General features: G+C 36.3%; 1 protein-coding gene across 1 annotated transcript in view; it reads left to right on the top strand.

The window, feature by feature from the left end:
• Nucleotides 1–6233: 6233 nt before the first annotated feature.
• Nucleotides 6234–24929, top strand: part of LOC145764730 (nuclear receptor subfamily 6 group A member 1-like) — a 50435-nt gene continuing 31739 nt past the window's right edge. The window contains exons 1-2 of the mRNA XM_082576390.1: nucleotides 6234–6281; nucleotides 7556–7681. Of these exons, the coding sequence (XP_082432516.1) occupies nucleotides 6245–6281; nucleotides 7556–7681 (163 nt within the window). The 5' untranslated portion in view covers nucleotides 6234–6244. The remainder of the gene's footprint in view (nucleotides 6282–7555; nucleotides 7682–24929) is intronic.

Below are 24929 nucleotides of genomic sequence, written 5' to 3'. Positions count from 1 at the left end.
TCCACTTGAACTCTGGTGAGACTTCAGCTCCCCTGTAGCTAATTGAGCTTCTCTGCAAAGCCGACATCTTTCCCTTGTGCCTTTTCCAGCAGTTGGATAAAAATAAATTTCCAGAATTGCGAAGAAAATACTGAGCTTGTTTGGTTCAATATATTTGTGTGAGCACTGAGCAGACGTTCTCGATTGTAAACTTGAACAAGAACTGCTCGAGTTGAAAGTTGAGCAACTCTCACCGACATGATATTTTACGCTTGTCTATCACTAACCTCAAACTAGACATGACCTAGGAATAGAAATTAAGACGCCAGTTCATCCTTCACATTACTGTGTTTTACAAAGTTTCTGGTTGTGTTAATTTTTTAAGAAAAAGCAGATAGCTTATACAGCCTAACTTCATATCCCGTGATATCTATACAACAAAGTACTTTAACAGACAAAACAAAACTTTGTTTTGTCTGTCTATGGTTCAACAAAGTGAACTCTATACCAAAACCTTAAAATACTTCAACCTGCATATTGAAATTAAAATGCTTTGTTGTATGAAAATGACATTAAATAGCACAATATTGCTATAGTATATATGTACCTTTTTTTTAAATAAAACAATATTGTCAAAGACTGTTGGCCTGCGTGCACTTTTGCATTTATCAAATTCAGCCTGCCCGGGAAGTTTGGACACTTCTGACCTACATGTTCAGAAAAACATAACACTGACCACTAAAAAATATAGGAATAAACGCTAAACAATTCTAGAAACTCTCTCATTCAATAATGTTGAAATAAAAAAGTTAGCCAACTAAAATCATTAAGCACTAAACATCTAGCCAATTTGTTTTTCAGCACCAGCTTAGCAAATTTGTATTAAAATCAGTATTAAAAAATATTACAGTCATATTTATTGCTATATGGTATGTAAGATAATTGGCAGTACGGTGAGATGCAACTCAGTGTTAATTTCCAACTGTGTAGCTTTGCAATTCATCATGCTTATCTGATTTTCAAGCTGGGTTTGCTTTCTGATCGAAGAGCTTAGTATTCCCACATCATAAACTCCTGCCATAAATGACGAAAATTTCCTCTAATTGAAATAGAACTCCTTATCTAATAACATTTGCATTTTTAAGCATTTTCTGATATCAACTTCAAAGTAAAACCACCATAATGGTCGATGTTTCAACTGTGAGCATGTTTAATGAGAGTGCTGTAGATACAAAACTTTAGCATGGAATGGTTAATTGTACAATGCCATAGATACAGCCACTTTCAATTGTTTGCCTGTTATAATTGATTTTAGGTGTAAAAGGAAACAGTTCATACACAGATAAACATTGATTTAACCAAGTGGATTGAATACACACGACCTTTGATCAGCTTTTATTTTAGGCATTGTTATAGTCAAACAAGGTGATCTTGTGCAAAGTACAGTTTTGGTTTATGTATATTCTTAACCACATATCAATAATATGCCCTTATTGTTTGTACTGGTAACATTTGGCTATAAAATAGAAGTGATTTTTCGATGACATCAATGAACCGGTCTCAAAACTATTTTTTTGGTGACCAATCATGGCCTACCAGAGCATTCTCCTGGTATGGTAGCCCAAAATAATAAATCCATTAATACAGCAAAACGTGATTTTCTGAACTCAACAGACCAAATTTTATTATTTGACTTGATGACGCCATTATAAGGTCTTTCACTTCCTTCCTCTCTCATGAAACTATGTAATGTACGATACCAATGTGTTGTTGTGATATCTTAAGAAAAAATAAACCAGATATACACTTAATTCAGATGTAAGTACATACTTAGCATGGGGTGGCAAATGTCGTCCCCTGCCAATGTCGTCCCCTCATACATCAGGACGACACGAGCGTCAATGCCAATGTCGTCCCCGGTGAGTGATTATGAATAACGCTGCCAAAAAGACTTCATATGCGGCAGGCTGTTGCATTTCAGCTCGAGCGTCAATGCTCGTGTCATCCCCAGTGAGTGATTATGAATAACGCTGATGAAAATACTTCATATGCGGCGGGCTGTTGCATTTCAGCTACAGCGTCAATGTCCATGTCGCCCCCAGTGAGTGATTATGAATAACGCTGCTGAAAAGACTTGATATTCGCTGGGAATACGCTTTTTTGCTGAAGCATAGGCCACAAAAGCAGAAGTGCAAAAGTAGGTTATTACATTTTAAATATTTACTGTGGTGTTTGTTACGTTATTCTTTCAGTTTGGTACAACTTGTGGGATTAGTTGATGAACAAACAAAAAAATAATTAATTTGGTAGGCTACCATTTTTAAAAGTCTCTGATTTTATTCGATTACATCTCAATAATAAAAATTTATTTCTACGATAATTGTTTTTTTTTCAGATGTTTGCTAAAAAAAAGGAAAAGGTGTCAAAAATTTCGTTTCGACTTGAAAAAGTCTGTTTCGAACAACCTAATTTTACCTACATTTTAATGGACAAAGTTGAACATCTCGCAACACTGTTTTTAAGAGGACATTGGCATAGAACGAAATCGGGGGGACAACGTGTTCAAGAGAACGACAACGGTAGCATTCCTTAACATGTAACTTGTCCAAGATGCAACTAACCAATGAACATAACACTTTCAATGCTTCGGTTTACCAAATAGGCCTAGGCTGATTTAGTAATGATATAGTGATGTCACAAGCACATTTGTGCTTTTTCACCTTTTATGATACAATAAGGCTAGCTAGCCTACATGATAATACAATGAAAAAACAAATTAGGAAACTAAAACAAGAGACAAAATAGCAACACACTGTTCTAGAAGTTCCGTTCTGCAGTTATCTTTTCAGACAACCAAAAAATTTGGCATTAACTTTTCTTTAAATTTCATTTTTCGTCAACACACCTTTGGATGCGAAACGTACATAAAACAAAACGTACAGTGTGCATCCAATGAGAGAGTGCGAAAGACCGTAGCCCTGAAGGCGTAGGAGGTCGTCGAGTCTGCACTTTTTGTACAAACTGCTGTGCCATTTAGACACGATTTATAAACAGAGCAACCTGCCGGCCTGCCCTGGTTCTGTCCAACTCCTAATCACGCTCCAAGTAAGGTATTGCGCAAGAAATTATCAGCTGATTGACCGTCATGCTTGAGCTCTCGTGAGATAATGTCAAAGCATAGACATTACGGTCAATGGTCAAAGAGTGAAACCCAAATTTTCAAGGCGTAAAAAATTATATTGGAAGTGTCGAAGCCTGATATTTTTATGTTTTACTTTGGTTTTTGTTTGTTTGTTTTTGAATCTTTATCCCCGGACTGACAACGCCTTGATAGGTTATACCTGGTAGTTTCGCATAGGCCTACTTAGGTAGAGGCTTTTGACGCAGAATAAGAACAAAAACAAAGAACAACCCAGTCAAAAGGTTTTGTGTCAAGACGTTGCAAGCGTGCCAACTTTTTGGAATACAGTTGGGATACAAGTGGGATACAGTGCTTTCGAGCACGTCTTTTTATGCTTTTAGTTTTTAACAACCTTGTGCAATTGACATAGGCTATCCCATTTTTGCTGGGACTGTCAAAAGGCCATCGAAGCTATAAAATTTTACATGCCATTTTCAAGGATGATGTGCCAAACGATCACCCTGGTTTGAGCTTTTAATTATCGCTGTTATTTGTCTGTTATTTCTTGAAGAACAAAGTGTCAATATATGCATGAGTAAAGTTACCTAAACCTTCTTGAGCTTAAAAAATTAATTTACCTTTTTCCTTAACGTTGTTGAGGAGAGAGTAAGAGAGAAAATTTAGAACAACTACATCACTTTTTGAACGTCCAAAAGAGTGAAATATTTTAAAAAAATTGACTATTTTTTTTCACTTGACATAATTGTTTTTTCCTTTGAACCCAGCAAATTATTTACATATGATTCTCACTCAGATGTAAAAATATAAACACTGGAATCGTTGAAGCGAAACGGCGTTAACGACACCATTCTCAACCACAACACAAACAACTACAAGCGAAGAAATTTGGTTTTACATTTTGTTTGTAAGCAGCTGATTAAGTGTAGTCGTTTAAGTTATAATGTAATATCATGGCAGACAGAAAAAATGGTTTCAATAAAATGCTTTAATTGGCTAATCTAAAACATTTGTAACACTACAAGTTCAGTTTATTTTTTCTGCTTGCAAACAAACAGAAATGGCTGTGGCTATATTTTCACTACATACGGTAGTGTAGGCCAAATAAGGAATTCTGCTCTAATTTGAGCAAAGTTTAAAGCTATTGAAAACAAAAACTTGTATTTTGGATTTTTTTTTAGTCTTGAGCAAAGATTGATACCCTAACCTTATTCTTATCTAAAGTGAGATAAACTGTGTGTGTACGGTACCATAAGTTATATACCGTACTTATCTCCAAAGATGTTTAAATTTTTTAATAGTTCTGTATACATTGGATTTTCAGTTGTTTTTTAATAGAAATGCACTAAATTTAAATTGAAATTCCTCTGCTGTGAGGTTGATGTGACTGTGATGATGATTAAAAACAGGTACGGTACACAAACTATGATGCTCCAAAAATCTTAAATTTAGAGTTTCTGTTTTGTTCTCAATGTATGTTTACTTGGTACGGTATCATAGCCTATACAAGATTTCAACCAGGCGCTAACAAACAATTACACCAGCTAACATGGGTGGTAACTGGTTTTGGTGAGACCTTTTTTGGTCTTTCAATCCCATCTTTGCTATGCAAACTATTTGCCTTTTGTAGCTGTGCAACTTTTTTTCTCTTGTCAACAAAAACATATAAACTGAACTGAACACCTGTAGGCTAGCCTATCTCAACAAACACTCACAGATCTAGTGCAACATTAGATTCTTTAATATTTCAAGCAATCACTTGCCATGTTTTCAAGCTGTTTATATGATGCCTAGATCAGAGATAGGTCTTCAGGTAAGATTGTAGGAGCTTTAAACTATGTACTGTAGCCTAATTGATTGTCTATGCTATGCTATTTCAATATCAAGCCTTAAAGCAGCCGGCGGCCATCGTGGCCATGGCCGCTAAGTTGTGCTTGAATGTCCGCCAGTGCTACCTCCTCAGTCGGCCAATTTGGCCGCCAGTTTCTAAGTAATTACCATATTTAATTTTGCAATAGAATGATCGTAGATTAACTGTCGAAAATATCTAGTATCAAAGAGTGACGCAGAATTAGGTCAGTGCGTCATAATCACCACTGTTGTATTATGCAGAAACATTTACTATTGTATGGAAAATATCCAGCTGCTATAAGTCTTGTTTGTAATTCCCGATGTTTATTTTAGCAAAATGTTAATCCGAAGTGCTAATTTACATCGGCTGGCAATATTGTCGTGTTTATTTAGATTCAATGTTGTCGGACATTGAATCGTTGTGAAAAGGGAAAACTACCCAGACAACAAAATTTGTCATTTTTACCCTGATTTAACGACTGCAAACGTAGAATCAATATAAAAATGACAGATTTTGTTGTCTGGGTAGGTTAGTTGACATCCGAGGGGAAAACACGTGTCTTCAGAGTTGAGAAATGTTTCCGCTGTGGGTTAGTGATTTCACACCCTAAATGGTGACATCTAGCCCACTGAGAAGTCAGTTATGTCTGATTGACGAAACGTCGTAATAAATGCAGATTATCACCTGAAACATTTTGTGATAGTTCAGCTTAATTTACATCAGAACGTATCATGTCATTGAACTAAATGCTCAGTCAACAGCATCATTCAATTTTTGTAACTGTATTTGTCTAATACTCTTGGACCTTGGTTATTAACAATTTCACCCTTCTTAATCTTATGCTGTAGTTTTCTTAAAGCAGAAATTTTTTTATCATTTTTTGACTTGTGTAGTTCAATAATGCAATTCAAGAATAACTGTTATGTTCATTGTTCAACAAATGTAGTGAATGGAATAGTTGGCAGGCAGTAACTTCACAAGACTCATAGAAATCAAGTGCAAACACTTTGTTACCTTTTCATTTGTTATTTTTTTAATTTATCAATTATACAACACATTCGCTTGGGACTACAGAAATAATATTTTGATTACAGAATTTTGTGATATAAAAGATTGTGTTTAGCTGCTAGTATAATTTGTTAAAACACAATGTGACTTGACTAGCATGGAATTTTTTTTTATTGTAACATTTCACCTCTAACTCATGCTTGAAAAATTGCCATAAAGATATAAGTCATTCCTTAAAGAGCTAGCTAGCAAAAATGGAAAACGACATGGCTGTTAACATGTTTCCATATTCAAATGCCAATGGTAAGTGTTTGACTGGTTTATGCAAAATTACTCAAAATCTGCGTATATATTTGTTAATTTTTTCACATTAATATATTTGTTAAAATTGTTTTTGTGTTAATTTGACTACCAGAGGTCAACAACTTCGGTCTACTTGGAGAGATGATGTGCCTCATAGTTCTGTATGAGGTGTAGTCCGTTAAGGCATCAATCATAGACACAATGGCACATGCCAGGTAGATAGATGCTCCTGCCATTGCTCCAGGAAATTTAATTGCCATATCATCGTGGCGCTCGTGTTATCATAGATACTTTTCTGAACTAAACTTGCTCAATGCAACTATTTGCCAAAATTGGTACCGTATATAGTTTTTGGTCTACTTTGAAAATTGGTTTTCATTATATATACAATGAAAAGATATTCATTTTTTGCAAAAACTTTTCATAACATTACGTGTTGTTTTGTTATTAGACCATATAGACCAGCATTTCTTAAACTGGGGTAAATTTCTCGTTTTAGAGGGTAAATGAACTACCAATCAAAATTCACATCAATTGACCGGACAGATAAAATTTGCCGGTTGTAGTTATTGTACCTTACTTTTCTAGTTCAGATTAACTGATAATCCGAAGCTAGCCTAGTAGTTTATTGATTCATTATCGTCTAGTGGCGGTAACGTTATACTTCGCTAATTGGCTGATATATTTTCTCTGCATTGCTTACTATCAGATCTAAAGCAAGAAACCGACTTAATGTTGAATTTGATATTTGTTGTGCATTATCTACTACTTTACCAGACATTGAACAACTCGTTGCCAAAAAGCAAGCGCAGCCGTCACATTAAATATAACTGATGTAATTTGTGTTTTTCGCTTTTTAATAAATGAGCGCCATTTTACATATTGGGGGTAAATTTGATGAGCATCTTTTTGGAAATGGTAAAACATACAAAAAAGTTTAAGAACCACTGATATAGACCAACCTGTTATGTGCGATCGTTTCCCGTTTAATAATATAATGTATATAATCCCATGTTTTTGCAACCGCCATACATTACACCCTGCAGTAGATTTTTCTAAAATAATACTTAAATTGCTTGGCACCATGGTGATTGGTGAAGGAGGCGCCTACCTACGTGACTTCACCTAAATGTCGACCAGTATGAAGTGATGCAATTATTTCAGTAAAACGAAGAATACTGACAATCCTAATTTTCAAACAAAATGTTTATGTTGAGTTGACTTCAATTTTGAAAAAGTCATATCTACATTCTACAATCAGATTGTTGTCATAGGACTTTCCACTATTCCACCCTGGCCAGGTGTGCCATACACCCCCCGCTCTTCCTCATCTGCTCTGATGGATGCCTTATCGTCTCAAGATACCAGTGCAATCAACAATGATTATGCCACATACACAGGTTTGTGCGTATAATTTTACCGGAATGGCCCGTTTCGGTGAGTCCGACCCCTTAATGGGGGATTTTTCAATTTTTTTTTGAATTATCGGGTACCGTAGCCTAATTATCATTGCCGTTTTAGGGTTAGAGGTTAGGAACTCACCGAATCGGACTCACCGAATAGTAGCAGACCCTAATTTTACATATTGTCATCTTTTGATTTTTGCAACATCTTTCACTTATAGCTTTGCCCAACACCTGAGTCTAGAAGGTGAATCTTTGTGTTCATATTCAATTTATTTTCATAGCAAAGGAGAACAAAATAATATATTGTATTGCCACTGTTTGCTTCTTGGGTTCTAAAAAGCCATCTGTTTTAGATAGTAATATCAAAGTTTTCAAAAAACTTTGATATTACTATCTAAAACAGGTCTGCTACTATTCGGTGAGTCCGATTTGGTGAGTTCCTAACCCCTAACCCTAAAACGGCAATGATAATTAGGCTACGGGACCCGATAATGGCTGGCCAGGCCTCGAAATTCACGGCGGACACGGCGGTCATGTCCGCCGTCACAGCATGTGATGTCCGCGGGAAGTACCATTTAGATCGGTCATATTTGTCCGCCGAGAAATAACACAGGAACTAGCGATACAAATCGTCATTGCATAGCACGAACAACTGTTGCGAGAATATAATTTCCCGCGCATTCTAGCGCGCATCTAGAAAATGTGAATACTGTATCGTATCCCTTAGTTTCCATTCAAGCAGGAAAACTTCCAATTTTTACGTTGCTTCAACAATTGATGACATTGAATCAGCGTAGCAAAGGTGAATTCTTCGCCAAGAATCGATGGGAGTACCAGTCCAGTAGCCTACTTCTACACTGATCACGCGTAACTTATTTCAAGTCTTACGTCACAACGTCTAGCTTTGATCTCCGAGTAATATTGATAAGGCAAGGTTAGTTACAAAATTTGTTAAGCTTTGGTATTACAGTAAAAAAGAAAAGGCCCAGGAAAAATTCACTTTCGCTCACATGACACGCAAAAATGAACCTAAAGAAAAAAGCCCAGAGAAACTTTGCACAGCAGAAAATAGTAGCGTTAGTGTAGAAGTTTTCCGACTCGTGCCCAGACTCCCAGAGCATTGTGACGTAAGAAGCCACACGACCTCGTTCGATGCAAGTTCAGTTATGCGGCGTATTAAGCAGCTACACGGCGCTTTGACTCTTCAAGCGCACGTCGTTGATCTGATGAAAGCCTTTCAGAGTGACTTTACTGAAATTTTAAAAAGCCTTCTAAACCTTAGCTAATTAGCTATAGTTCTCAAATGGCAAAGAATTATCAAGATAAAGTGATTAAGCTTGACGATCGACGCTAAAGCTGGTGTGTCCGCCGTGAGACTTAATTTGTCCGCCGAGATAGCTGCTCAGACCGGACACGTTTGTCCGCCGTCAACAAAAACGAACTTCGAGGCCTGGCTGGCGTATATATACTTGTATGCTGCATGGCCGAGTGGTACTCGAAAGGGCGCCGGTTGGACACCGCGCATGAGCATGTGGCTGTGTTTTTGGCAGAACACTTAGTGGCATGCCTGAAGGTGGATACGAAGATTGGCTTCCTTATCTTTTAGTGTACTTAATCTAAATCTTCCACCACCGGGCATAAACCTGGATACGACAAATGAAACCAGTATCCCAACCAGTGAGCTTGAAGGAAAACACAGATAAAGATTCAAAACTAAACAAAGCCTCCGAAATATGAGACTTTTGGCTTCCTGATTCATCACTAGCATTAACTAAACAACTAATTATAATTTATATCACTAGTTGCAACAATGCAACGTTCATCTGATGAAAGTTGCAACTAGTGCTAGCATGGCCACCTAAAGATACGGCCTGATTTGTCACATTTTGCAGAAATTTCCAGGTTTTTCTAACTTTAGGCGAACGTTTGAATAAATTTTTTTTTAATTAGATTTTTACGCTTTCTTTATTCTTTTCCCCAGATGACACAATAGGTTTTAACATCCTCACATGTTGAAAAACAAAGAAAATTTGATTTTGTAGATTTTAGTCAGACTGTTAATTTTCAATAACAGTCTGATTTTGCGTTTTTCAACTTACTTTTTCTCATTTGCTGCTGCTTCCCCAAGGCAACAAAAAAGTTTTATGTCATTAGGAAACCGCAAAAAGTAAAAACATCTCAAAAAATATCAGTCAAGCACTAGCAGTAGCTGTAATCAAAATCTGCAAAATGTGACAAATCAGGCCGCATCTCCAGGTGGCCATGGTGCTAGAAACGATAATTATCCTGGTGAACACCCAACGTTTTCAGTATTCAACTAATTATTGTCATTATTTATATGAAGAACAAAACAATGAGTTGATTTGTGGTTTACTTCCAAGCAATTGATATACATCAAAATGAAATTCGCCACACTGGGTTTATTTTAGGTTTGTTTGTTGTTAGGTTTGTTTTGCCTCCTGGTCATTTCAGTGTACCTACTTCACTGAAGAGGCAGTTTAGGCTAAGGCGGTGTGCCGTTGTCTGCAGTTAAAGTGAACTTAGGTTGGTCTACATAAATCTCTATAGTCGAAGTCTGAAATAAGTATCCACAAATCCAGCTTCAATGCTCTTGATGGAATGATTTGCCTGTCCAGTTTGGATTAGTAGAAAAGGTCTATTTCAACTTGCAAAAATGGTCATTGGCGACGTTGGAACGACGTAAGAACTACAATATTGCCAGCTGGTTTATCCCTAATTCATGGTTTCAGTTTACAACTGCACTCGTTATTGCTGACATTTTTCCTAGCAACTGTTCAGGAAGAGCATTCATCAAGTTTTTTGTTGAACACTAAACAGGCGAAGGATTGTGCAGGTGGCAATGTTTTTCCTGTTTTGAGCCGCAATAGACAGATTTTCGATCGTGCAATGGCATGGTATAGTCCAGCGATGTAATCGATAGATACGTCCTTCAACATGCAATATGATTCTCAAACCAATCTGTCACTATTTTTACTGGTTACCTATTCGTCTGCTGGCTGTAGTCACCATTTTTAAATCTCAGATAATTAACTTTTAAAAAACCTTATTGTGCAGTGCAGTTGAAGATAGCTTTGGCTAGTGTCATTTCATCATAAATTTGTCTTTTATTACACAAAAGATTGTTATTTTTGCGTTAAAATCTTTTAATTTTGCAAATTTGAAACAAGTAGTTTGGTTGTAACTGGGTCAGAGTTGCAAGCTACTGTGCTTGACTTTGCAGTTTACTAAAATGTTGTTCACGGACGTTAGTGGCATTGGTTTGTTCTCCACTGTGCTCATCAGCCAAACATCTGTGTCCAACAGCTGAGTACATGACCTATCGCTACATGTTAATAAAATAGTTTTCGGCCTTTTGTTGTCACACTTTTCTTTTAAAACACTTTCATTCCCAATCAGACAATAAAGAACTTGTGCGTAATGTTTTTCCACTAGCGTCATTTACAGTTTAGCCTAAAATGTTTTCACCTTGAAAAAGCGTTCATTAACTTTTCGTGTGGCTTGTTCATCTACAATGGCAACAATGCTCGGAATCGCCCGTTTCGGTGAGTCCGATTCGGTGAGTCCGGTCCATGTTAGGTGATTTTTTTCAGTTGTTTTTTTTAAATTATCGGGTACCGTAGCCTAATTATCATTGCCGTTTTAGGGTTAGGGGTCAGAGGTTAGGAACTCACCGAATCGGACTCACCGAATAGTAGCAGACCCAACAATGCTAGTGCAATATCCTCACCTTTATACGCATCAGTGGATACAATGTGAAATCACAGACGAAAAAAGAGAGAATACGATTTTCTTTATCCAATTGGCTTGAGGGTTCCAGCCATCAAGTTTGAGCTTCAATTCACTTTCAGATAGTTTCTCATTCTTTGCACTTGTAATTTTTGTCATTCTTTGCACTTGCCTTCCGAAAAGGCGCCATTGGACTCTTACTTCCGTATTATGGTCATGCTGCAAGTAGACCTATGTTTTGTAAATTGAAAGTAATATAAAATTAATACGTGGTGTCGGTTAATTAGTTTTGCTTTTGACTACGTCACTGTTAAGATACGGTGTGATATTGAAAGTGCTTTGTTGGAAGATAGAATGAACTATAGGTATTAAAATCACTACATTTTGTCCGTTTTATTTTCGGTCACCGTGAAATTTACAGTTTTGATACCATTTGTGCTATAAAAAAACGTTAAAACCATTTTCATTTTAAGATAATTATTTAAATTCCAAGCGTATGTCATTTTTTTTTTCATTTTTGGCTAATGCGTAAGCTTTTAACTTTTGTCCTAATTTGACTTAAGAGGAATCTCACCTAATTTCTGGCGTGGTAACGTTATTTCACTAAAAATTTCCGCTAAAGCAACGTAGATCGTTCAACGCCTGTCAGAGTCGGATATTTTTTCTGTTGGACTTTCCCCTTACACCGAGCAAACTTGTTTCACCTTTACAAGTTCCGCCTGAAACTGTATCCCTGCCGCCAGCGTTGAGAGCCATGGAGAATGAACTTTGTTAGTTTTTCTTTTAAGTTTAGCGCTGAGGAAACGTCATTTAAACTAAACCTGCAAATGGAATTGGAGCAAAAAAAAAACTCGCGCTGCCTTTTTCAACAAGATGTTAGATTTTTGTGTGTGCAAGATGGGATTTCAAATAGAGCAAGCCAGTTTGAAGCAATATTTTATCCATTAAATCAGATCGATTTCGACATAGAAAGGTTGTCTTTTTCAGTCGGTCATTTAGGCTAACGAAAGACGTATAGAGAAGATGGAGTAGCCGATACATGTTGTAAAGTTGTATATTATAATTATGAGCCGTATGGAAGGTTAGATTTCTGTGCTTGTTTTACAAAATATTTTAACCTTGACACATGGCCACCTGGAGATGTGGCCCGATTTGTCACATTTTGCAGATTTTGATTACAGCTACTGCTAGTGCTTAACTGACATTTTTTGGGATGTTTTTACTTTCTGCGGTTTCCTAATGACAAAAAACTTTTTTGTTGCCTTGGGGAAGTAGTAGCAAATGAGAAAAAGTAAGTTGAAAAACGCAAACTTAGACTGTTATTGAAAATTAACAGTCTGACTAAAATCTACAAAATCAAATTTTCTTTGTTTTTCAACATGTGAGGATGTTAAAACCTATTGTGTCATCTGGGGAAAAGAATAAAGAAAGCGTAAAAATCTATTGTTTAGAAAAATTTATTTGAACGTTCGCCCAAAGTTAGAAAAACCTGGAAATTTCTGCAAAATGTGACAAATCAAGCCGTATCTTTAGGTGGCCATGCTTGACAGAAGGGACATGCTGCAATATTATTAACAAATGAAAGAAATACTGTTAACATAATGTTTAGGTAGGCTTTGGCAAGCTCAACGTAGGAGTAAAACAAATTGTACTAAGCATGATACTGTACCAAAATTTACAGATTCCAAAGATAGATGTTTTTCTACCAGCTTTTAAATATTTAAAACAACATATAGCACATTTTTTTTGACTTGTAGCAACCAAGTTTTAAAAACTATATCAAGATTTTTTCGCTCATGCCTAATACCCTTTCTTGGTCGAAAGCAAAAAGAATTATTGGAAGTGAAATAAGAGCATAGACCATAGAGCTTTAGTGGATGGCTATTTTCAGAACTATTGTTGGCGACAGCTATTTGGGCACAATAAGTTCCGAACTATTCGATAAATTGAAATATCACGAGACCTTATGATATCAAGGAAATTGAGCTACTTCTTGATGTTCATACTTTGATGAAAATAGTTTAGAAAATATGTCCATTGAGGTTTACCAGCAGGTTCTTATAAGGATGAGTATCACTACATTGATGCTTCATCTGGCATGATTCACCAACTTACTGGAATCTATGAGAATTCACTACCTATTTTATGGCGTAATTTGTCATATCACCAAGCAATAGAGCTGAGTACATTATTATGCGTCACTTGCACGAAATTAAAATCACGTCATATTTGTATCTTCATTTCTTCATAACATTACCTACATACCTAAAAATATTTTTTTAAATTGGTAGACTTCGCTTTTGGATATTGCAGTTTTGTTATGAAATTTAGAGTTATTCATAACTTTTCAAGGTACCGCACTGAGGGTCTGCTACTATTCGGTGAGTCCGATTCGGTGAGTTCCTAACCTCTAACCCTACCCCCTAACCCTGAAACGGCAATGATAATTAGGCTACGGTACCCAAAAATTTAAAAAAAATTGAAAAAATCACTGAATAGGGATCGGACTCACCGAAACGGGCCATTCCGCCGCACTGACGTCGTACTATTATAAAAGCTTTTGCGACGAATTCACCGTGTAATGTCGCAAACCTATAACACCGATAAAGAAACACAATGAAGTGAATTCGTACACATTGTGATAGTGACAGTTACATTGTTTGACTTACGATCAACTGCAAGCAATAGCACTCAACTTGACATCAAATAACAAAAATATCAAATGAGAATTTTTTGTCTTTGGATCAAATAACGTTCAGCCCGTTGGTGCTGAAACTTTGTCATGTGTCAGTGAAATCTCCTCTTGATCTGTTTTAAAATTCCAAACCAAATGGCCAAGTACCAACGTGAAGAACATGAATGTGAAATCACTCCGACAAGCTTACGTTCTTTTGCTTTTTTTTTTTTTATTACGGACGGGTAGTAGAAAAGTTAGTAATTGAATGATTCAGTCAGTATTGCAGTCAGATGCCGTCGTTTCATACTAGAAAGGTTGTCAGTCTTTCTTCCATTGGTTTCTGCTCTTGAACGTTCAAGTGCATTTGTGCCACATTTTTACGGCACTTACTCTTGAAACAAATAACGTCTGAATGACTAAATTTATTATGTTTTATTTTGCACCTTACCCATGGCCTACTTCCATGCCTCACCTCTATATAAAAGTATGTATTTGATCTAATACAAAACTATAACTTTTACGACCAGTCAAATTAAAAATCAGCAATTTGTTCATTGCGCGCAATATCTAGACAAAAATGTAGACAAGTAATATTAAAGACGTATGGTTGCATATACTTAAAAGGTTATCACTTTGTTTGTTTTTTGCGTTAGATGTCGGTTGATTAAAAAAACACTTTTTTCAATGCGATAATAAAAGGTATAATTGGACAAACCCATTTCAGTAAATTGTCGTAACAAAGTGTTTCAATATTTTTATGTTATAAACTGACTTCGCTTTGCCATTGCCCTACTTGACGAATGAGCAGATAACTTGTTTATTACGATTACTTTCCTTTAATGAACATTGAACGACAAACGGTTTTACAAGGTTGACAGGTTACCATAAAATATTATTCTCTGTTGATGGTTAAATTCTACTACAGCTGTTTTGAAAAACTTCCTAATTTTTTTCCAATGCTATACATTTTGCGATTTGCTTGATATGCACTGAACAAAAGGTCGTATAGGGTTATTTTTATGTCATTTATGTTGCCTTTAGATCCATGTCCATCGGTTTAGCGTCTATGGGATGTCTATTAGACGTTATTTGAATACAAAATAAATGAGTTTGTCATCCGGGTATTGTGTATGTTTGCTAAAGTTTGTGGCCGTGGAAGCTGCACAGTGCACAGCTCTGGTGTAACCTTCGCTCTATAACTACAGGGACTTGTCTTGGGTGCAGCAACTAGCAACAACTCCACAATTTTGATAATTTAGCGTCACCCAACATAAAAATGATGGAGAAAAAAATCATTTTGTAAAGTTTGGTGAAACGTTCTCCTTCGAACTGCGATGACCTGTTCAAACCTTGCTGTGTTTGCATTAAATACTTTTAAACTAATCGGTTCCATTGGGTTTCAAATATAGGTCGTCACTTGAATTTGATCGATTTGCGTGTTACCGTGTCGTTGCTCCTTGTTTGAGCTTGGATTTTCTTGCAGTACTTATTTATTCACGACCGACCGACCATTGGAAAGCAATAATTGAACGCGATTATCTGCCGTGTGCCTTTCTAGTTGATCGTGCGTCAGTATCTGCGTTGCTGCTTTGCTGTTACTCGCGGCAACAAAAGGTGTTTTAGTTCTTGAACAACCAATAGCTTCGAGACGGACTATTGAGAAAAATCATTAAACTGCAAGGAAGATAGAAATTAACTGATGAATATGGTAGACCTAGCAAGTAGAAAGTATATTTTCATTTTGCAGTAGTTTGAAGCAAGTTTTTCAGTTGACAAAAGGATATTGTGGAACATCTCAGCCAGCAATTCGTTGAATCAATGGGTTTGGAAATAGATAAAAAACCATTGACTTGTTTTCTTAGTGATTGCTTCTGATTATGACGTTAAATCAATGCAGGATAGGCCGATTTGCTAGCTGCGATACACATTCTAGCGTGTGTCCGTCGTGAGGCCCCCTATTAGTGGAATTTCTTCATCTCCTTGTTGTCATGTACGATGCAGCTGCCTTGTTCAACCTTGTTCGATCTCGGATATCCGAAAACAGCTCTATTATTGGTCTTGTGCCACGCATGATCTGGGCGTTGCACATTGCACTATCCCCTTCTTGCGGCGAATGACTTTAAACTTTTTTTACTGCTTCCCATATGGTAATTAAAGTTAGATTTTAGGTTTAGCAAGAAAACTGTTTTGCAAATGTGTTATGGCATCTGAAGCCTATTCTCAGTTACGTTTATTGTTACGTTTTCTTTTATTAAGGTTGCTTTGAAATGCTATTTCACGCGCGGGTATACTTGTTTATGATTAGCGAAATATGGAACCATCGATATTTTACAGCCGCTGTTTTAATCTTGTCTGCGGAGATCTTTTTCCCCCGTTTATACAGTTGAAATCTTTATTGCCGATTTAAGTAAGACTTGCTTAAGTCTACGAAAGCTAGAATTGATTTGAAATTCTAAGTGTTTGTGAATTTATGTTTATTGTTTAATTAAGTTTTGTTGACACGAAACTCAAATTTATTTATGTGAGCGTGATAAGGTTGGGGCCAATGGCTCTGTTTTATTTACGAAATGTGAAGCAGCTTTTTCAGATGAGAAGTAGTGCGTTTTTCTTGGTTGAAAATATTAACAGTTTCTAAATTAATACTTGTAACTAAAACTATGCTCTGGATACATAACCCCTTTAAAAAGTTGATGCAAATTGCTAAAGTTCTGTTTCAACTTGTCGCATCTGATAACTTAGAATCACAGTTTTACCCCGTTTCTCGTGTTAAAAGTTTTGCAACTCATAGATTACGAGAGCAGCTCGAAGATGGTAAATGCGGGTTCGCTTCGGCAAAATTTTTCGGCAAAAACGGAGTTTTAGCTTTTGAAAGATGTTCAAAACAGAATCTTTGCCAAGAGAGTTAAATCGAAACGAATCACCGACAAAGATTTTTTGTGAAAAGAAGAAGAAATTTTGTTCCAGACACTTTTGGTGTATAACTGTATAATATACAGTGTATATGCAATATGCGTGTAATCCGTGTATGCGAGTGAATAAAACTTTTATTTTATACTCAACATCTCATGTAAAGAAAGCTGTTCGATGCAAAATGGTTGGAACGCCAGGACAATCTAATTAAAAACTAAAGAGCCCAAAATGTAGATACTAAACTCATGTTCAGCAAACGTTTCGAAAACTAAACTGTCTTCATCTTCAGTGCTATAGCAAACATTTGCAAAACTGTTCCATCCTTCATATATACCAGGCATTTGCAAAATGACCTTTGGTCCTCTTCAACTTGGTATAGTGCAATTTTTGGTGTTGCAAAACGGACATTTCTGATTGAATTTCACGTAAAACTTCGATTGTCAATCATCGCTTTACGAATATTGGTGGAGTATAACAAACAAGCAAGATTTTGTGTAACCAGAGAAGGTTTAATTTCCTTAATGCAGTAGACTATGGAGTCTATGGCCTTCGCGGGTTTTTGAGCTTCCCCAGGTTTAATTAGGTTTACCAAACAAGGTGCAGCGTTTCTGGACTTGGGCTATTTCAGCCATCTGTGCAGAACTGTTGCTTTATTTTTAGTTATTTTAAACATCAGAAATGGTTTTGGACCTATCTCGGAAGCACACTGAAGTCTTTAGGTGACGCACAGTTTTATAATAATCTGGATATATTAAATCATATGCAAATTATCGTTGCTGCAAATCGGATATATCTTGTTCCAAGGAATAGTTTGAATTGTAAAACTGTGGTATGCTTTATTTATCTCCATCGCATGCACCTCAGTGCTTGGCCTCAATAAAACGATACCTCTAAGACTTGGTAGAAATGTTCATCTGCTTCTTCTTTCTATGTCTCCTACGTTGGTGGTTGTTATTAAAAAATATAAACGTCTTTACCAGATTTGTGGCATCACTTTTTTAATTTTGTTATAAAATCAATGTAAATCAGTGGTTCCCAACCTTTTTCTGGTCACGGACCCCTTTAAACAAATTACTAATTCTGCGGACCCCTACCTAAATTTTGCCTGAAACTCAATTAACATACTATTGACTATTGCAATAATTATGCTACTCAACTACTGTACTGTGTCATATTGCATTGCCGCTATGACTCCTGCGGCAAATATCAATATCAGGTTAAAGAGTTGCTCAAATAAAAAAATGAATGAATTGTTCAAGAAATGTCAGCAGTATTTGAATATTAAGGTGACCCAAAGTGCCATGCCGAAACTTTTTCAACGTAAGCAAATTTAATGAGAGGGCTGTTGTTGCCTTTCCTGAACTAAACGACTGAACTGTGGTTGAGTTTTTGACAATGCAACACGCATGTCATCTTCAACGTCCAGGCGATTTCGATGTTTAGTTTGTATTGCAACAAGAGCTGAGAATTCTGCCTTGCAAAGGTAAGTGGTTATGAATGGTAACAAAACAATAATCGCTTGCTTTGCCAAGAATGAGTAGGTTTGCAGTTGTGAGCACCAAAATTCTTCCACAATTTATGAATGAAATTCAATGAGTAATAACTCTTTTGATCTCAAATCAATTAGGTCATCTTTACTGAGATCGTCATCGCTAATGTTGTTCAAGTCAAAAAGAAAAGGATTTCGAATCCATGTTTCAACTTCGTTCGGCAGGTGTTGTAAATTAAAATAACGTTAAAATGAGATTTGCAGGGTTTCCAAGTGTGCGCAAAATTTTTCTTTCATAGAGATCAAAAGAGTACATTCTCTGAGTTTCATCCATCAAGATAAGATCTTCTAACATTGGAAAGTTAGCGTAATTACCTGCTTCCAATCTGTGTTTCCAAACCGCAACTTGGCTAAAAACGTTTTCAGTTTTTCAGCTGCATCAATTATTGTCAAACCTGATTCATTTTAATGCATACCGGTACAGTTTATTCTCGCGGGCTTGAGCTTGACACATTTGTATTTAAAGAGAGAAATCAAAGTAAAAAGACCGTTTTTTTTCGAAATTCATCAAGATAATCACGGCCCCCAAATGCTTTCTCACGGACCCCCAAGGGGTCCGCAAACCCCAGGTTGGGAACCACTGATGTAAATGCTTCGTGCATTTTGTTGTATTCCATACCTTTTAGATTTTGTTTTACTGAACACTTTAAAGTTTTATTGAATTGAATGAAATTCTCAAAGTAGGCCATTTTTACGGTAAGTTTAGATAAACTGGTTAAGTCGATGAAAAGCTAAAAGTGAATACTCTTGCTCTGCGTCCAAACTCTTTTTGAACGTAAATTAAGCCACATAGTTCGTGCGTATGAATCAGGTGCTAAGGTTGTATTGGTATGGCATCAATGCTTCAACAAAGCTTGTTATTTGATATCAAGACGTCAATTTCAATGCTGGTTGTATACAATTTCATATGGATGCTGTCACATTGCCAAGAGCGGCTGCTTGAGTGTTTAATCTCTTCAACAAATGCGTTTTTTAATCAACCTGATTTGCTGTGAAACAAAAATGACCAACTGTGTTGGAAACTTTGGGCTGGAACGGCGATTGGTTTGTTTCTAAAAAGGGAATGTTGTAAGTGAACCAAAACAGGGAGTTAGCAAGTTTTCTGACAAGAGTTCGAAGATTTTCTGAGTACAAAGTTGTTGCGTTTGTTTATTCACGAAAACGTGGTGTTGTGTGTCACTTCAGGAGATGAAAATGAATAATTTCAGTATAAGAAATTGGTTTCTCGATATTTGAATAGCTCCCGTTTTTACTTGCTTCATTATCTCTTCAACTGACAATTGTAAATGTTCACCGCTGACAAAGTAGAATCTTTCTTCGGTGCCTAATTAAAATGATATCATTTTACTTGTTCGCAACACATGACTGATGAATAACTTAGCCAAAAATAGTACGTCTTGTTGTTTCATGGATTTTGCTTGAAATTACGCAATAGTTTGTCCAAACAGCTGTTTTATGACGTGTTTTTCAAAATTCCGGTTATTGATGTCAGTGGTGAATTCAGTCATTCCTAGTCATTAATGATTCATAGTAAATTTGCAGTTTGTTGGTTGCTCTCTGCATTTTTCTTTCTCATCTCTTTTGCTCTCACTTTTCATCTACTCAAGGTCAGCATTCTTTCCATTTGTGGGAAAGCTGCGAAATGAGAAACGACCACCAAAGGGAAATAACAAACTCGACTTGACACTGAAGCAATTCATTGAGCGTTTATTTTGCAATCACCGTTTGAGGATTTGAGATCCGTCATGTAACTGGTTCGTAGCGTAGTCTACGTAAGATATGTTGTGGTAAGATGGGTCGGCAGTTTATCTCAGAAAATAAACAAATGATTTCGCATTGCTTCAACGTCTGTGGACCTGCTGTCAACGTCAAAAAGGAGTAATTTCTTGGTTGACAGGTATTTGCAGGTTGCTGAAGTTTCAACTTTGGGCATAATGAATATTTATGTTTCATTTTATTTTCATTTTTTTGTGATTCCAAGACTGGAGATATTTAATAGGCTGTGTAGCTCACGCACCGTGCACGTGTGGTGGTAACCTCATAGGGCTCAGGATAGTAAAAAGCTTTTAGGAAGAAGAACATTGACCTATTTTGGAACATTATTTCACCACTTGTTACATATTTAGACCATCTGGCTTAGATTTTGGTCTAATCCCTGTTTGCTGTGGACAGATTAACAAGAATGAAGCTGCATGATTAGCACGCAGTAGCTCTCAGTGCATGTGTTTGTAATTGGAAAAAGAAAATCGACTATTTTGAACAGTTTTGTTGCATTAACAGTCTCACTATTCCTTCAGCGAGCTTTTATCAATTAGGCCGGATAGCACAGTAAATGTTAAAATTAATGTATAACTTCTCCCACTTTGCCATGTTTAATTGAGTAAGGTTGTATTATAAATATTGTTTTACTTCTGTTGTTATAAACAATAATGCATAAATTTATGTATGCAGTTTTAAACCATTTTACTGTACTCTTTTTGAACTTATAGGTGAAATCACGATAAAAAATTGTTTTTTCAGTTTTATAAAGCAATTTTGCTAAAGGATAAAGGATATTTCTGAAAACAAATCATTTTGATTATATTTTTTATATTAAAGTTGCTTGGTTCTATGCATGAAATCCGTTCTGTCTCCATGATGCAATCATTTTTTATTGACTTTATGTAATCAAAAGTGTAGATGACCTTTCTTAGGAAACATGCTTAACTGTAACAAAAAAAAAGTTACCTTTTGGCGCTGTGAAAATTCACAGGCTGCATGGAAATATTGTATTGAATCTGTCACCAATAATTTTTTTATCAAGATAATACTGGTCCATCTCAGCCTTGCATATGTATTACAAGTATAACTACAAAATGTTTGCTATTGTGACATTAAATTACAATGAACCAACGTATTGAAGTGATCCAATCAATCAAAGGTTTATTTGCAGAAACAGGAACAGTACATGCTTGAAATATGCGAGTTTTATGTACGCTGCATAAGTTGCACAAAATTCCCGCACTGGATGTGAGACAAGGAGACGGTTGGCTACTGGTCAATTTCCACTTCACAATAAAAATAATTTTGTCATTTAAAATACAAAAGAAATTTATCTATTGTACGACGGTTAAATAGGGTCATATGGCATTCCAAACGAGTTGTTCATTTTGCAGGCAGGATGAAATTAATCTTTTTTGTGTAGGTTCAGATCTTAGCTCTAGTTTCTTATCTCGATGTAAGTGATCGCTTCTTTTCGATAGCTATTTAGATTGTGATTTGTTTATGTCGGTTCTATGACAGCATTCACAGTTTTTAACTCTTATTTGGTTTATTATTTCAAGCGTATGTATGCCTTGTATGTGGTGGTACTAAACTGAAATCACTTTTTAAATTTTATTTGAATTTTGTGTCGTCATCATCATCCCAATTCGTTTCTTCCTCCTTAGTGGGGGTGGCTGATTCTTTCTTTGCAGCGATTCCCTTCACTCTTATTCTCCATTTCGTTCTATCCATCGCATCTTCTTCCTTTAGCCCGACTTTGCCTTATTCTTTATCTGTTTTTTTGTGTTCTTTTTGTAGTCTGCTGATATATTTAGGTATATTTCCATCGATATAATGCAGAAAAATATGGCGTTAAGTTTCAACTTACTAGTTACTTCACGTTTGGTTGGTTTCATCTTCTATGCACTTGCACGTGTAGACGTGAAATGTTTCAGATTTTTTTTTTGTAATCCGAAATAGTGTTTTTACGAAAATGCTTGAAATGTGAGTAATTTTCGTAGTCACGCAGCCTGTCATATGGTACATGGAGTACGTTTATGACGCTTAAACATAACACTCGGAGTTTTCACCTTTTTAAATAAGCGTATCCAAAATTTTCATTTTTGATTGATAATTGCGATTCAAAACGTTTAACACACAATTAACGTTAGTCAGACCATCTATATATGACCATTTTTAATGGGGCAGCTGTCACTGCTAGAAGTAACCACAGCAACTATTAATTTTTAAATTACAATATAAATATAGTACCAAGTTTTGTTTGTCACTTGGTTTAGTTAAAGATCAGTTGATTCAGAGATGTTTGCGGAGTATTGTTAGTTGTAGGAGTTTGCGGAGTTCGTTGTAGATTTGTGCAACATATTGCGAGATTAACTGACATTTTTTTTATTCACTAATATGAAAATATATTTAGTTACACACCGCTTTGGTAGCTTCTTAATGTCTGCAAATTTACCGCATTAATATTTAATCTCAATATTTGGTTCAGCTTAAAGGATGTTAGTGGCTTCATTCCCTAACTATGGGTATAAGATACGTCATGGGAAAGCTTTCCTTTCTGCTTTGTCAGCATTCTGTTTATTCTGCAGTTGCTGTTTCCTTCTAATTGTATTTGGGTTAAACAGGTTCACGATTTGTGAACATGGTTAGACTTAGTTACTCCCGTGGCCATAGCTCGGCCCGAGCTTAGTGGACAAGTTTCATTCAATTCTTCACCTGGAGTTCAGACGGGTTCGCTCGAAAAATAAAACAAACGAGTTTAAAAGAAGCCCTTGAGAAAAGTGGGGCACTCTTTCAACTAGTTGTTCTATTTCTGTCAACTGGTGACTAGAGACGAAGCCTTTTTTTATAGTTGAATGTATGTCGAAAATCGTTTGATTTGCGCAGTCAGTGATGTTTGCTTTGGATATGTATCTTGCATATAAAATTTTAACCACCTTGCAAAGAACTTTATTGTCATTGTTGTGTCAAAGTATACTCGGTTTGATTAATTCCTTTGGAGTTTTGTTTTCTTGACATGAAAACAAACAAAAACAAAACGACCGTTCATGTTGGTGGCTGAAGTTGTGTTCTTTCTGTTTGCTTTGTAAATTTTTTTGTTCATTTTGCTTTCTGTCGTTTACAGCGGAAATGTTCTAATAGCTCTTAATTGATTGCTCGATGATGACGTCCGAGCACACGATCGCGTGCGCCCTCACGTGTTGAGTGAGCAGATGTTTGCTTGCGCAGAGTGAATGGTTTTGCCAAGATTACAAAGATGACTGTTTGATGAAAGTAAATGAGAAATAGCCGCTACTTGTGAATAAATTGTTTTTGAGATGTTTTTTTTTTAACGAAACCAAGTTAAAGTTTGTAACACTTGCTTTAAATTCTTGCTTCTTTCAAAGAGTTTTTTGTATCAACCAATAAACGTGCTACCGAGTGCTACTCATTTTCTTCATGTTTACTTTAAAGCAAATCTGTGAGTGATGCTAAATCACTCATTTTGAAAATTAACATTAACTTTTGCTGCTAATATATGTTGCTTGAAAAATATGTGAAATAATTGCATGAAAATAACATATTAAACCTACAACACAAAAAAAAAATTGTTGAGATACGAGAACTAAATTCGTTTATCTCAGTCAGCAAAATAATAAAGTATTGAAAATTGTGAAGAAAGGGGCGTTCTTCCCGGCTATCAGCATAAGGCTGAGCACTCACTAGTACAGCGAGCAGTTGCGATTCGCTAACCATAACGGTATAGCTTCCACGCTAGCCATTCAGACCATCCAATCAACAATATGTTTCTCGGCAGCCGATTTGTAGCAAGAATTGACAGCGATAGACACGTGTTTCGCCCATGAGGCTGGGCTCATCAGTATCGCACCGATACTGATGAGCCCAGCCTCATGGGCGAAACACGTGTCTATCGCTGTCAATTCTTGCTACAAATCGGCTGCCGAGAAACATAAAGTATTGAAAAGTTGTATCGCCGTCACCAAACCGGCGTTATCGTGGGAACGCTAGCTCATCTACCGGCAGTTTATTTATATATTATTTCCAGAAGTGGGCGCTCGTGCTTCAGGTAGGAACGCGCTTGCTTTGCACGCATGTAATCACACACAAGAAGACGTCATGAGGCATAATGAGATAAATCGTTTGTATACGAGATGGACAGAGCAATGTTGATTGGACACTTTTTGAAACGTCCCAGACAACAAACACCGTCATTTTTACATCGATTCAACGTCTGTTGAATGTAAAAAGGACTGATTTTGTTGTCTGGGATGTTTTCTGTGCGTCGTATTGTATGACCATTGGCCATGGCATGTACAATTGTACATTGTACAATGTACATCTGCATTATAAAATCCAACACACTTTTACATCAGCCTTATTGATAAAATTAAATATCCAAACAGCTGATCTGGCCGTTTGCGTTGAGCAAGTGGTTGCTATTTTAAAATTATTTATTGCAATTATGATTTGAGTTTAGTTCTGTATATATACGAGTAGTTTAAGCCAGGGGTCGCCAACTGGCGGCCCTCCACACTGTTACGTGCGGCCCGCGGAAGATATCAGCGTACAAGTATAATCAAAATTACTTTTCTTGA

This window comes from Aplidium turbinatum, chromosome 2 (genome assembly GCF_918807975.1).
Source record: "Aplidium turbinatum chromosome 2, kaAplTurb1.1, whole genome shotgun sequence".
Lineage (NCBI taxonomy): Eukaryota > Metazoa > Chordata > Ascidiacea > Aplousobranchia > Polyclinidae > Aplidium > Aplidium turbinatum.
Note: the sequence above shows the minus strand (reverse complement) of the source record. Positions and strands in the feature narration are given on the sequence as shown.